This window comes from Magallana gigas, chromosome 3, assembly GCF_963853765.1.
Source record: "Magallana gigas chromosome 3, xbMagGiga1.1, whole genome shotgun sequence".
NCBI lineage: Eukaryota > Metazoa > Mollusca > Bivalvia > Ostreida > Ostreidae > Magallana > Magallana gigas.
The window spans coordinates 16,045,870-16,059,981 of NC_088855.1; the positions used below are offsets into that span (position 1 = coordinate 16,045,870).

General features: G+C 33.7%; 1 protein-coding gene and 1 long non-coding RNA gene across 2 annotated transcripts; one reads left to right on the top strand and one right to left on the bottom strand.

The window, feature by feature from the left end:
- The first annotated feature begins 1,104 nt into the window (after positions 1-1,104).
- Positions 1,105-4,144, top strand: LOC105349135 (GTP-binding protein Rit2). Its single transcript, XM_011458831.4, has 4 exons — positions 1,105-1,814; positions 2,076-2,158; positions 2,437-2,620; positions 3,405-4,144. Exons 1-4 carry the CDS (start codon positions 1,223-1,225, stop codon positions 3,641-3,643), a joined length of 1,098 nt encoding a protein of 365 aa, XP_011457133.2. The 5' UTR covers positions 1,105-1,222; the 3' UTR covers positions 3,644-4,144.
- Positions 4,145-8,893: 4,749 nt separating this feature from the next.
- Positions 8,894-9,898, bottom strand: LOC117693030 (uncharacterized). The gene is made up of 2 exons (XR_004604276.2): positions 9,824-9,898; positions 8,894-9,213 (listed from the first exon to the last, which is right to left on the bottom strand). It is a non-coding gene; the product is annotated as an uncharacterized lncRNA (long non-coding RNA).
- Between the last annotated feature and the right edge of the window lie 4,214 nt (positions 9,899-14,112).

Consider the following 14,112-nt stretch of genomic DNA (forward strand, 5'->3'; position numbering starts at 1 on the left):
TCGACCTATAGTAATATTACTCAGCATCAATTACACATGTAGCAGTTACATACATCAATGACTTATTTGTGAAATCACTATTTTTTGATTTTGGAAATTCATATCGTATAAATGGGAAAATAATATTCAATTTTATTTGTTACAAAACAAACTTTACGATAGAGCATATTGCGTTATTTCGCCTCTTAATAAGTCTAGGCCCTTACGTCGAGGCAAGCATACTAGTTAGATTTTAAAAATGTTTTAGCAACGTGGGTACATTTTTTTCCACTTAACTTTTTTGAGGTTTGTTTTATTTAAATTCGGTCCATAATGCGCGGGTACAATAAACGGGGGGGGGGGGGGGGGGGGGGGGGGGGGGGGCAAGCGGTTCCTTTTTCAACACACAACCATGTTCCCAAACTGAAATTAATTTTATTTTCCTATAATATTTCTATCTTTATAAATGAGACCGATTGTGCTGGCGTAAAGAGGTGAAAGTTTATCTGTAATGAAAATTTTTTGATCCTGTAATTCCCCAAAAATCGGACCAAGCAGCTTTGAGCATAAATTATACAATTTAGAATTAATATCATTGATTTTTTTTATAGAATTAATTAGATTATTTAGTGAAGAATTAATCTTTGATCAAATTGAAAAAAAATTCGTTTGTTAAATTGGTGTGTTTCAAAGTTGAAGGAGCAATGAACTTTTAAGGATTGTTACAAATAATGGGTAAATTCGGCTAAATAACTTTGTTACGAGAATTGCAGCATAATAAAAGTTGCACGTATTATTGTAGAAGAAAACAACATTTGCATGCCAAATTATGAAAATAGAGTATTAAAAGAATCATCAAGTGCTTTTCCACCCTTTCTACTACATGGACGAATTGTAAACATTGGTTGGGTTCCATACGCCCTGCAGCTTCAACTATTGCCCTGTCTTAACAAAAGACGTCAGTTTTGGCGTTAAAACCCGATTTTTTGACATTTCAGAGGAACAGGGTTTATATCCGCGCACTCTCGCCTTGCCAATACGAGCATCGCTCTAAGTGCTAATGTGAGTAATGATACCACGTGGTTTAGTTTACATCAGCGAATCCTATATATATAAAGATCGCTTCTTCAAAGTCTCCAATCGATTGTCAAAGCACTTGTAATATTAAATGCAATAGCATTGCGCGTTCTAGTGGCATTTTACGGTATCATTAGAAAAGTTTTTTAAAACTTATTCGACAACAATGACAAAAGAAAAAGAACAGGACGAAATTATACCATCTCCGTCTTATTTAGATTCGTGTGTAAAGACATCATTTGATTTCCCGGATTATCCCCTCACAACTTCAAAAGTTTTCCGCACGGGACGACCATCCATCTCCGCCCCGCACTCTCGTTCTTGCTCCATGAGGAAGGTTAATCGTGACAAAAATGCGCTTCTCATTGACAGAAAAAGACGCAACAGTCTTCCTATGGACCTCGCAGACCTTGCATGCCCATATATTTCATCAGACATTCAGTCCACATGTGAAAGTTCTCAAGACACTTTTCAACGTGTGAGGTCCTTCAAAATGACATCCAAAGGACTCGTTAACCACGGTGACTCCCTCAGAAACAAGAGCAAATCTAAGACTTCCTCGCGAAGTAGTTCTCTAAAAGACAACAGACGACAGCGGATATCCAGTGATACCTCGGACGATACCTGTAGCTCGGTGTCCAGTTGTTCCGGGGGTTACTATCGTGTCGTCATCCTAGGGAGCCCCAGTGTGGGCAAAACGGCCCTCATGAACCAGTTTATGACGTCAGAGTACACGGGAGGACTAGATCTGGGAACAGGTATGTACAAACCCTTTTTTCTACGATTACATCACTGAATTCTTATGTTGTAACGAAATGCAAAATTCATGATTTTTTAAAATATTTATATTTACATGTATTCATTTGCTGTCAAAATGTTTGTGCAGACGAATATATGTGCTATTCTTGTTTGTATAAGTGCAACACGCTGTGATTCAAAGAAAGATTTGTTTACCGAAATTATCGCATTATACAATACAAATTTTTAATGTTTGTTTTTTTTTCTCTTTTCGTTTTTAGAGGAAGATAGCGACACCATGAGTGTTTCGGTTCTTTTGGATGGCGAGGAATCTTCTCTAGAATTTCTGGATGTTCATGCCCAGGTAGCCAGATTTTTTTCAACTTCTCATTTTTTTTTCAACTTACTCAGTACAGATTCATATGATTAAGAATTGTAACATTTTTTTTTGTCAACTCTTTTTCCCCTCAATGACTCTTCTTCGTTAGATATTGAACTGAATTTAAGCTCGTAATATAGAACTAAAATTGTCCTCTGATATCAGAACTCATGCAAAATACCTAAGCATAGGTAAAATTGTGTCGCTGATAAATCAGATATGATTTTTTTATACTAATAGAACGATTATTTTGCATTGTATAGGACAGTGTCGGGGGAGGTTTCTTCGATGCCTTTGTCTTCGTGTACTCTGTGGATGACGTGGCCTCGTTTGAGTCTGTGGAAGAAACCATGTACCACTTAAGACATGACCTGGGATCTGACCGTCCCTTTATACTGGTTGCCAACAAAATCGACCTTGTGCGAAACCGAAAAGTCAGCCCTGAAGGTAAGTCCATCTCTATCTGATATTTAGTTGTAAAAATAGAAAAACGGCGACGACACAAAGACGTGATAAATAGGCAGAGACTGGTAATGCGTGATAATCATGCACAATTATTGAAAAATAGGGATGGTTCTTCGACTTTTACCCTAGTAAATGTTATTTCAAATTAAGCCTTGTCTTCTTAGATACAGCTAGATTACTCCTACTTCTGTATTAGCTCAAAGAGGCTTTTATAATCACATAGAGCCCCAATGTCCTAAAGGTAGCCATTATGTAGCGTACACATATCGATCATTGATTATTTTTTTACCTTTGCATTTGAAATAAATCAAGAATTGTTTTGGGAAATCACTTTTGTAATAGGCTCAGTGCTTGTGTTAACTTATCCTTATCAGTTTGACCTTCTAAAAAGTTAAATTAAGCAGCATTAAAACAAAAGGTTCCCCCATTAGGTAATATCTTGCTGAACATTATTGGGTGCAAATTCATTCGTAAATGCTCGGCTTAATATGCCGATAAGAAGAAAATTTGTATTACTGATGAAACCCCCCGGAGTCCTTTATCGATAGAGCGCCATAATTACTGGTCCCTCGTGTAACAGAGAAGTTCATTTTTAGCTTTTTTAAATGACTGATTAAACAATCAATCCGCACTGTTGAAGAAGACAAAATGCCGAAAAGTTAATGTCAGATTAACAAAAAAAGAAATTAAACGATAATTCGCTTTTATGACCAAAAAATGATAATCGATAAAAAAAGTTTATTACTTTCGCTTCTTTTCTTTTCAGAAGGTAAAAAGGTCGCCCATCAACACGATGCAAAATACATAGAGATCTCAGTGACTCTGCACCACCATATCGACGAGTTGTTGGTGGGAATATTACGTCAGATCCGGATTAAATTAAACGTCATCTACCCAGAAGTTACGCAGTCAAAGAACAGCAAAAAAGGACCAAGAGGGCTTTTGAAAAGGATATTCAGACTGAGCAGGAAAAACGAAGAACTTGTAGAAAATGTCTTTGAATAATGGACGCTGGCTTTGTGTACATGTGTCTGCGATTCATCAGTTGTACGTGGATAACATTGCCAGTTTATCATCGCGATTTTTGAATGGCCGATGCATGACATTCTCAACTCTTCTGTTACGAAGAGCGCATTTGCTCCATTTGATGATTCTGTTGAACAATATTGTTATGGACATGAATGATAATGCAGATACATTTCTTTCATAAACATTTAAAATGCATACACTTATGTACATTACTACTTGTATTCCATAAACTTATTTATGAAATACACTTGTACCGCGCATCCAGTGAACTCATAAAAAATGACGTCATAATTGACCTTAATCCATTATCATACTGTCATTAGGTCATGAAGAGAGTTAATTATCAAAATGCCATTCATATACTACCGTGTGAATATCATTCCAATCCTGTAACATATTCTATTCATCAACAATTTGACAATCATGCTCTTTGTGATATTCTGTGTTTACTGCAATAAATATATTTTAATACTTGCATACTTGCACTATTTATTTTTTTGACATTTTGACGGATGATTTTTCAAGATTAAAATTTATGAAAAAAGGAACATACAGGTGGAGCAACAGGTTAGATGTATTTTATACACTGTTGGTTTAAATAAGGCAGATACATTTTGTATGTTTTATTTCACCGTGGGAATTTTGGTGAAGATAGCTGCAACATTTATTGATCTAAAGAAAGGCTTTGAACTCATCAATTTGTTCTTCCTATATCACACTATTTTTTTCAGCCTGCAGGGCAATAAGGCGTTTTGTGACTTACATGTATGAGAGCTACCAATGAGTTGCATGTTTTCAAAGTTTCGACAAAAAAGACAAGTTACATACAAAATCTGGGAAAACCAGAAAGGGAATCCTAGTCATAATGTACTGACATACAAGACGTACTGAACTTTTGTAATTAACGCACACTGCAACAAAATTTTTATGATCATTCTTTTCATATCCTTTCAAATAATACCCCCCACCCCCCCAACAAAAAAAAAATTAAAGATTTTGGGGTGCGCAACACAAAGCTCTCTCTCTCTCTCTCTCTCTCTCTCTCTCTCTCTCTCTCTCTCGCGATAACGAGATTTAAAGAAACATACAGCCGAGTACGTCCGAGTAAACCTTGTCTTTGCAGAAAAAACTACATGCTCATACTTTGATTAACTACAAAAAGTGGTGTTTACCTGGTATTTAGTAAAATGCATTTACTGTATAAATGTGTTTTTGGCTTAATTTCGTTTTGTATTTAATATTAATATTCTACGATCTGTAAAAATAATATAATATTGTTCTGACAAGAATAAATAACAGAAGTAGATTTTGTTGCATTTTTCTATTGGGCATATATTGAACTGGAAACGTAAGCTCCAATAATCAAATCATACGAACAAGTTTAAAAAATGTCTAATCGCCAGGAAACATTTGTACATAGTTTCTTGTTTGGAAATTGATTTTTTTCGCAGATTTTTCAAGACCTTCATTTTATTTTTTGCAATAAAATTCACAAATATTGCACTCTAAAGGGACTCCAGAGAATATCTAAGATTCATGATAATTCAATTCTTTTCTCTCTAATTCAGAGAAAAAAATAACAGCTGGAAAAGACACATTTGATATAAAATGTTGGCATCCACTGCTATGAAATCCGGTATCAAAAGGAACTTGAAAGATGGCATTAAATGCACAAATAAAGAGCAAGACGCTAGCTAGATCCCTACTTCGTTGCTTTCTACTACATTAGACTCAGAAGAAATTTTTTATTTTTCAAAAAAGTACATGTTTTTACTTCGTATGGTGTGCGTTTGTCCAAGTATGTTGATATATAATTTTTTCTTCCTTATATTCAGCAGACATTGGACAGATTGAGACCATGTCGAAATAGGATCCAACGCATCTGGATGTCCACAAACTGGCAACAATTTATTTAGCGCTGTACATGTGCATGTATCCCTTGTTCATCGATACAAAAATCACCTTTGGTTGGGTTCAATTTCAAAATAGAAATACATTATTGAAATCTTACATTTATATCAATGTATTAAATCATTATACGTTCGCCCAGCCCCTCCCCCCCCCAAAAAAAAAAAAAAAGAAAAAAAGAAAAAAAAGAAAGAACTTAGAAACGAAGATTATATGCACTCACAAATTAAAAAAACCGTAAGCTGCACAAATGATTAAAGTAATTCGAAATCTAAGCTATTTCTGTCCCGTCAGACTACAATGTATCAGTTTTTCCCCTCAGAAAGAAATTGCTTCGTGTCATGCAATGTTTATCTCAAGGAAGACGACTTGACTGTCCTTAAAAAACATCTGTGTTAGTGTATTTACTTCGTATCGTGACACAGAAATCCCGGTAATCTTATTTTCTTAATTACAGTTTTGATTGCAACCAGATCTACAGAATACGTAATCAAGAATGCGCTCAAAAAGAAACTTTCAAATTAAAGTAAGCATACGTATATGTTAAGTACTGTACAAATGGCACATTGTGCAATCCTTTAACACATGCTTATCAGCTGCTGAAAGCGCATAATGTACCTTTTTGTACATTAAGTTTGTTTTCTTCCAGTGAATTTGAAATAACAGTTTACACGTTTTAGGTAGTTTGATAAAGGGTTTGAAATGCATGATAATATTTTGGTGAATTTAAGGTTTCTTTAAAATCTTTGGTGATGCTTAAGAATCATTTCAAATCATCTACGTGCAGTTTAAAAGAACTTTCATAGCTAAAGTACACATCTACTCCACTGTTGTAATTGATGAACTTTCCATTAAATTAGAAAGAACCCATCTTCCAGTACTTTATATCATACAAATAGAACAATTGCTTTTTCAAAAAATAAGAAAACACCATGTTCCTTGGAAGTTTACATTATCTATCTATTTTAACCCTGATTTTCCGATTCTTTGCTCTGTAATTCTGGTGGGTCCCTCTTCGTGTTCAAGCATGTTGTTTTATGCTGTGTGAATTTTTTAGTTGTATGTTTTTTTGTGCTTCAAAAATTCAGAAACATTTCCTTATATTCTAAATTGAAACTAACAGAACTCCGTCGAGACGTGTTAATTTATTTAATTTTAAACAAACGAGCAAATGACAACTAACATGCTTGGTTTTACATGCAATCTCCGCACGACTGGTTCCTTTCTACACCGATTTGTTATTCAGAAGTTGTGTGCGAAGAATTTTTTATCCTGCTGAAAACAAAGATTTTACTTGTTGCTGTCATTAAAATATTCCAACTTGCGTCATCTGAAGAGCCGGCAAAAACCCTTATTCTGTGAAGATGAAGAGGGCTCCAGATTTTTTTCGACAAGAAGTGGCGTTCGGCTTCCTTAGCAGCTGTCTGGGGGGTTTATGTAAAGCTACTTTTCTTCACCATAACCCTTAATGAATATAATTCACGAGTAAATAATGTTGGTTTTGTTTTCAAAAAATGTTATTCTGAAGGTCTAGTTTACAGCATTAAAAAGGGTTTAACATGATACATACAGTACCCGCAACGTTATTTTTTACAATCCTATCCTATCGTATCGTGTATCAATCCTATCCTATCGTGCGTGTATACTGTTCTATCGTGCGTTAATTCTATCCTATCGTGCGTGTATACTGTTCTATCGTGCGTAAATCCTATCCTATCGTGCGTTAATCCTATCAGGTTTATCGTTTAATTTCAACAATTCTTCCGTTTATCCTATCGTGTTAATCGTTTCGTGCCTTTTCATAAGCAAGTAAATTTATTACTTTTAAAGTTGCAACTCGTTCGGTGCGCCGTATACGAATATTTATCGAACAAGAATTGAAAATCCTATCCGTCAGGATACTAATTTTTAAATTTTTTAGATCAAAATTAACCAATATTATATGTAAATCATATCTGTTAACATTGAAAAAGTTCTTAGGAACAAGGTAACATATTTACCTGTATATATCGAATGTATTAAATCGTACGCAGAGTGAATACCTGCGTAAACATTACCTTTTATGCAATATAATTTTGTTGCATCATATTTTACAGAAACAAAACTATTTATGATATAATTTATATTTAATTAAAACCCGAGTTGTATTTTGAACCCGTTATTTTCCGTGTGATATTTGATTTCAGGCTGAAATATTCTCGACTATCAGCTAGGGTGCGTGATAATGAAAACAATGTTAACAAATCGTACGCAGAATGTGTATCTGCGTAAATATTTATTTAACTTTTCTGTAATAATTCGTTTTTAATGCATCATTTTCTTATACAGAAAGAAATGTACCTCTGATAGATTTTATATTTACTTTATACAAGAGTTGGATTTATATAATTAAACCCGCTATTTTCCGAGTGATTTAATCTCGGGCTGAAATATTCGCGGCGATCGGCTAATGCTAGGGTGTTCGGTAATGAAAATAATTTTAACAATACAGATATATTGATCATTAAAGCTCATAATTTTAGTTGAAAAAAAATTAACTTGTCATTTTTATACATTCTATAAATAATGCAGTGATGATTAACAACTCGGCAATTGTTACTAAAAAGAAATTCCACGTAAATCTTTATTTGTACGTGTTCTCTCTCAAATTCTGTCATTATCAGTTTGGTCGTAAATATCGTTTAAAGCGATCATACGTTTATCATGCATATGAACATCGTTTATCCTTTCCTATCGTGTATCAATCCTATCATATCGTGCGTGTATACTGTTCTATCGTGCGTTAATCCTATCCTTTCGTGCGTGTATACTGTTCTATCGTGCGTTAATGCTATCCTATCGTGCGTGAATCCTATCCTATCATTTATCTTGTAAAAAATAACGTTGCGGGTACTGTATATTATACGAATATAGATTTACAAGGTCCATGCATAAATATTAAACATTCATGTCCGCCCCAAAATGTTTTATACGTTACAGCGTGCATGTATTGTATTACATGTATATCCCACGTGCTAACTACATGTAGTACCGGTATATTTGTTCATGAAAATGTTCTTCAGAATAACATAATTCTTTTAAGAAGAAATTACAATGAAAACGATATGAACAGTTGTCCAGATATGATAAAATGGAAACGATTATGACATTCAGTTTATAATTATAGACAAACATAATCCTGAATATTTATATTGTACATGTATAATTCTGGTGGCTGCATGTACTTTACTCCAATAACAATTTCTGTGTCACGCTAAAAGATCCCAAACAATGCAAATTATAGTTATTCCAAAAAATAAAGCATGAAAAAAAAGTTAAAAAAAACGTTAAGGTCTCCCTCTATAGTTCCAGTTTCTCGCCGGGGTGAGATTTTCCACAGTGAAGCCTACTGATAATGTTATGTGTTGCCTCAGGGGTTTCATAACGGCCGAGATCCTCTAAAGATACAAATATAGGTTCATCTCATTATTTCATTACCACTTCGTGAAAGAAGTACACCTATTCTGAATTTAGCGATACTCCGTGTAAAAGTGCGAAAATCCATCGTGAAAGTGCTGCAACAAAACTCCCAGTACAATTATTTTGTTCTCAGATTTCCATTATTACTTCTTGATCTTCTTTTATCAAAAGGGAGTAATCTGCAAAAAAAAATAAAAAAAAAAATCAAGAAGCACGTAGTTATACTTTGCATGCATATACACGAGGTGCAATATGGATTTCAAAAATCATTTTTGATACACTTCAAACCGTTCGAGAAAGTTAGAGCAACATTGCATCTCATGTTCACTTTCATCAACATTTCCAGCATTCATACAATTCTTGTAATTATCACACCATTCGGTTTTTTACAACTCTCCGATTATCCCCTAATCATTTTTGCACTTTTTAGCTTATCAAAACGATATATTCTATTAACCGTCTCGCCATTTTTCATAGCTCTGCATTAGACCTTCTCTCTTAACCGAGCGATACAGATAAGTTTGGCAGTTACTGTGTGAGTGTAGTGGCGTGATCGTAGAAAATTGCAAGTTATCACTCATATCTTTATTATCATAATAATAAAAAAATCAAATCGATATAATTATATCCCATTGAATTTTCATGAATTATCATGCAGCACACGCATGGTGTCCTTTAATTTACAAAAGAATTTGCCGTGAAACCAAGTTAAAACGTAGAATATAAACATGGGCCGATTCCTGAAGAACTTCTTAATTAACCGTTGAAATGAACAAGTATTTCACTTACCTTTTGTTATTATCGCCGTGGAAACGCTTAACTGTGGCATCGAAGCTAAACAAGCCACTTATAATAAAACAATTTATTATGCAATTTCCATCATTATAGAGACACAACTTGTCATTGAGATTCCTTAGAATCTATTTGCTTTCCTTTTTGTGTTTGTAAATTCCTCTCTAAGTTGCCAAAACACTTTGGTCATTTCCATTCATTTTCTCGATTTATCTTTTCCTCTTTATTTTTTCCCCTTTAATTGGTTTGCATTTCATTGAATTTGTATATACGAAAAAAAATTACGAACAGGCTATACTCAATATAAATTGCACTTTGTAGACATTTTTGATATGTTACAAAATTTATGCATACCCGTCTTTAAATGTAATCATGATAATAGAAAGAAAAACCAGTGCACCTTATGTTGTAGGTTGAGAAATTTAACGAAAGAGCAATGCTATGTATCTTAACAAAAAGAAACACCACAATTATGAATGATCAACCGACGTATGGTGTACTTCCATGAGAGAAACTGGACTCGTCCAATAGCTTCTGTCCCGTACCTTTGCCGTACGCATATACCAATTCGAAAACTTAATTCAGTAAATTTTGCCTTTGTAAAATGGCTGCGTTTACAGCATTTCAAAAATTCCATAGTATTGATCTGGCCATGTCACAAAACAAGTAAACAAATACTTATCCCTCTGATACTTCAAAGCTGAAATACGGTTAATGTTCCAAAGGTTTTAAATTGCTGTGTCGTTTTTTTTTTACCCTTGTACATGTATTTTTTTTTTATTTTTCTTTTCGGTGACGTACATAGACTGCGATATTCAGCTTCAAACTCACAAATCATCTTAATATTTGGAATCGCTGGAATTTCGGAATATTGTATTTTAATCTTTGCTTTGACAAATTGGCTTCATCCTCAGAGACAGGAATATTATCAGAGGCGGCTGCTTTTAATGCCTCGTGAGACAACTCAATCCCAGCAGCAGGAATGGGGCTATAATGTTCTCAAATCAGGCTGATATCAGCTGGAGCCCTAAGAAAAAGTATTACGTTCAAAATTCAATTTGAACGCTATCAGGACATCAAGGCAAAACTGTGTGCTGCGACATTTTACAAACCAATTTATATAATATTAGGATGGAGAAAAAAACCCCAGACGTGCATTTATAGATTAAAGGTCTTTTTATTTTATTTCATCCCTTATCTTACCTTTTTATCATTTTATGTAAGTTATATTCTATGATTTGATCGCGATGCTTTCAGAATACAGAGATATTTGATTAATTTATATTTGCCTGATTTTATTTGTTTTGTGAAAAATGCTTTGTTTGGTGCCTATGTGTGGTTGAAAATGATCATTTTGCTCAATTTAATAAGCAATTCAAAGTAGTTTTTCATTACTACACTTTAAAAAGTTGAAGATTTCAAAGTTTAGTCTTAATGAAAACATCATTATAATGGCGCATACTACATGTAGTAAACGACTAAAAATAGTCAAATCAAACACGCAGTAATTTAGTCAAAAGAATCTAAACACCCCCTTTTCACCCCGACAAACATTTTTTTTCAAAACTGAATCGCTGGATGGATCTATCTTTAAACTACCAGTTGAATACAAACATGTAATAGTTTAAAGGTCGTGTTCCTTTAGCGACTCACGACAAACGTATTTTCTCCTGGTTGAATGTATTCTTGTCACGTGATTTAATCCTATGACGTCACTGGCATGATAAAACTGCAGCTAATCACACATAACTTTTAACAATTTTAGTACAATATCTCAAGTTTTATTAAGAGGGGTGTTCATCGGCAATGGTTGAGATTGATTCTCCTCCAGAGTGCTCCAAGTTCTGGTGGAAGGTGTTGATACCTTTCTTCTTGTTATCACCCTGTAAGCTGTTCCATCTCCTTGATCAAACATTCTTGGAAGGCCTCGTATAGAAACAATTCACCTAGATTACCACTGTAAAATAAGTTGTATCTTTTTGTGTGATATGATTCAAAGTGCTGTTTATTTTATACTGATAACAAGTCTAGCATGCACTTGCCGAAGGTTAATATGTCTCTACCTCTGAATAAGGAACACAATCGCAAACTAGGTCTTTTGGAATAAGAATTCTCGCGATGAAATGCGAACAGGAGAAAAATGCATGTCATTGTTTTCTGTAATATCATAATGCACTTGAGATAAGAAGTTGCTCGTCGTGTATTGTGCATATTATTCTTGTTCTGAACCACTATATTGCATATCAAATGCTTTGTATAAGGGCTGTGGTTCTTGCAGAACATATAGAATAGGCGTCAGTGGATTAGGTAATTTTTTCATGATATAATGATCACACTTTTTATGCTGACCAAAGTCAATTCGATTAACGCCATCTTTAAAAAGCAAAACCTACGAGGTCGCACTGCGGGGGTTGGCGATAGAGTTGTAAGCAAATGAAATCTTCTAACGAGTAATTTTTATCAGTTTTCATTCAATTTATTACATGAACACTCAATTTACATTTACATTATCCGCTTTTAAATCATGTTTTTTCTAAGCTATCTGTCAAATATATAAAAATCCCAATGAGTGTCACATATATTGTCCATATAGTAAATATGAATTTTCAGTGTTATCTTTTCAGGTTTGGGATCACGTTTTACAACTAAGAAACCTGTAGTCTATAGAAAAAATATATTTAGTCCACAAATGGACAATATAGGGACACTCATCGGAGGTAGTTATTGATTTTAACAGTTAAATTTTTTAGTTTAAACAGGTGGAATCTAATCAGAGACGTCTTATTACCGTTAAAGAGGCATGATCACGATTTTTAATGATAATCCAGGAGTTGGGTGTCAGTCGTAGAGTTATTCGCAAGATACAGAGCACACAATTCTTTGGCATGTAAAAAGGGTTTGTGCCGTGTTTTTGCTTACATTGGTTCAATATACCGGTAAAAAGTTCTTTTTTCAAGCTGATTTCTCTCTGTTCTATTGGTTTTAACCTTAAATAAATAGTTTCTTATATTCATTTTGGGTCTAAAACTGGAATTTTTACTTCAACATTCAAAACGTAAGCAAAGTTTGGTTAACGTGACAAAGAATTATAAGCCCAGTATCTCGCTTATAACACAACAACTGACACTCAAAATTTGATTGACTATTAGAAACGCCTCACTGAAGCAATGTAAACATTAATCAAAGTACTGAAAGTACTGATAGGCGGAAGGATGATTGCAAGTTGTCAATGTCATAGTGTTATTATAACTATTTTCTTTTTAAGAATTAGTTTGATAAGATAAAACACTATTCTAATATGTCAATTAAGGTATATACATGTAGTAAATGTGGAAATATTCTGTTACTGCACCAGATTAGTCTGGATCATGCCTTAAATAAAGATTCAATGAGAAGAGCAATTTAAACATCAAAACATTTGTTTTATGAAGTACATAAAAAGTCACATTCGTATAACTGTTGATACTTATATGCAAGCTGAAATTACAGGAATACATTTTCATTTATTATGCCGATTTATTAAAAATGTCCATTTTGATATCAAAATGATGAAAGATTATTATAGAATTAGAATTTAGTAAACTGAACTTCTGAAACTGTAGTATTTTATTCTTTACAATAATGTTTCACAAAAATGCAGAAGTTACATTTGTACATCACTTGATTACAGTATTTTACAGAAACAAGTAGTATGTGTGTCACTTTGCTTACCTGAGAAGCAATAGCCATTGAGAAATCAGCTTCATAGAATAATTCACAAAATATCTGGACAATGTGTTGTAAAAAAGGTATTCAATAAAGATATTTTGATGTTTTCTTAATATATTCTCCAGTTTAACAGTAACAGGATGATTTCAAAGTCATTTCATATGTGGAGAATTGCAGACCTCTAATTGATCCTCAGATTGCAGTTCATATATTTTGTTGACAAATGTTTAAAACTTAGAAAGAATATATTTACTTACTGTAACATATTTTACAAAGATCAAACATATATGCAAATGTTGAGAGTTACAATACAATGTAAAAGCCCAGTAAGTAATGGATAACTATATATTGATATTCAATAATGTACAAATTATGTGTCCTTTACAATTGCTCCATGTTGTACTGTCAAATCACAGGTCTCTAGTATTGAAGACATTTGAACTTTTTAGTTTTTATTTTAATACTAATCTTCAAGAGAACTTCCACCATTACAGAACATAGACTTTCAAAGAATCCCTTTATGCCTGCATGCCGTAATGGTGTTTTTGGAAAGCGTGTTATCCTGGAGTGTGCCATTT

What these genes read in the sequence shown, in the direction of transcription:
- LOC105349135 (XM_011458831.4), top strand. Translation starts at nt 1,223, where the DNA reads ATGACAAAAGAAAAAGAACAGGACGAAATTATACCATCTCCGTCTTAT. An exon ending in AGGACTAGATCTGGGAACAG is followed by an intron (nt 1,815 to 2,075) that starts GTATGTACAAAC and finishes TTTCGTTTTTAG; the next exon opens with AGGAAGATAGCGACACCATG. An exon ending in CCGAAAAGTCAGCCCTGAAG is followed by an intron (nt 2,621 to 3,404) that starts GTAAGTCCATCT and finishes TTTTCTTTTCAG; the next exon opens with AAGGTAAAAAGGTCGCCCAT.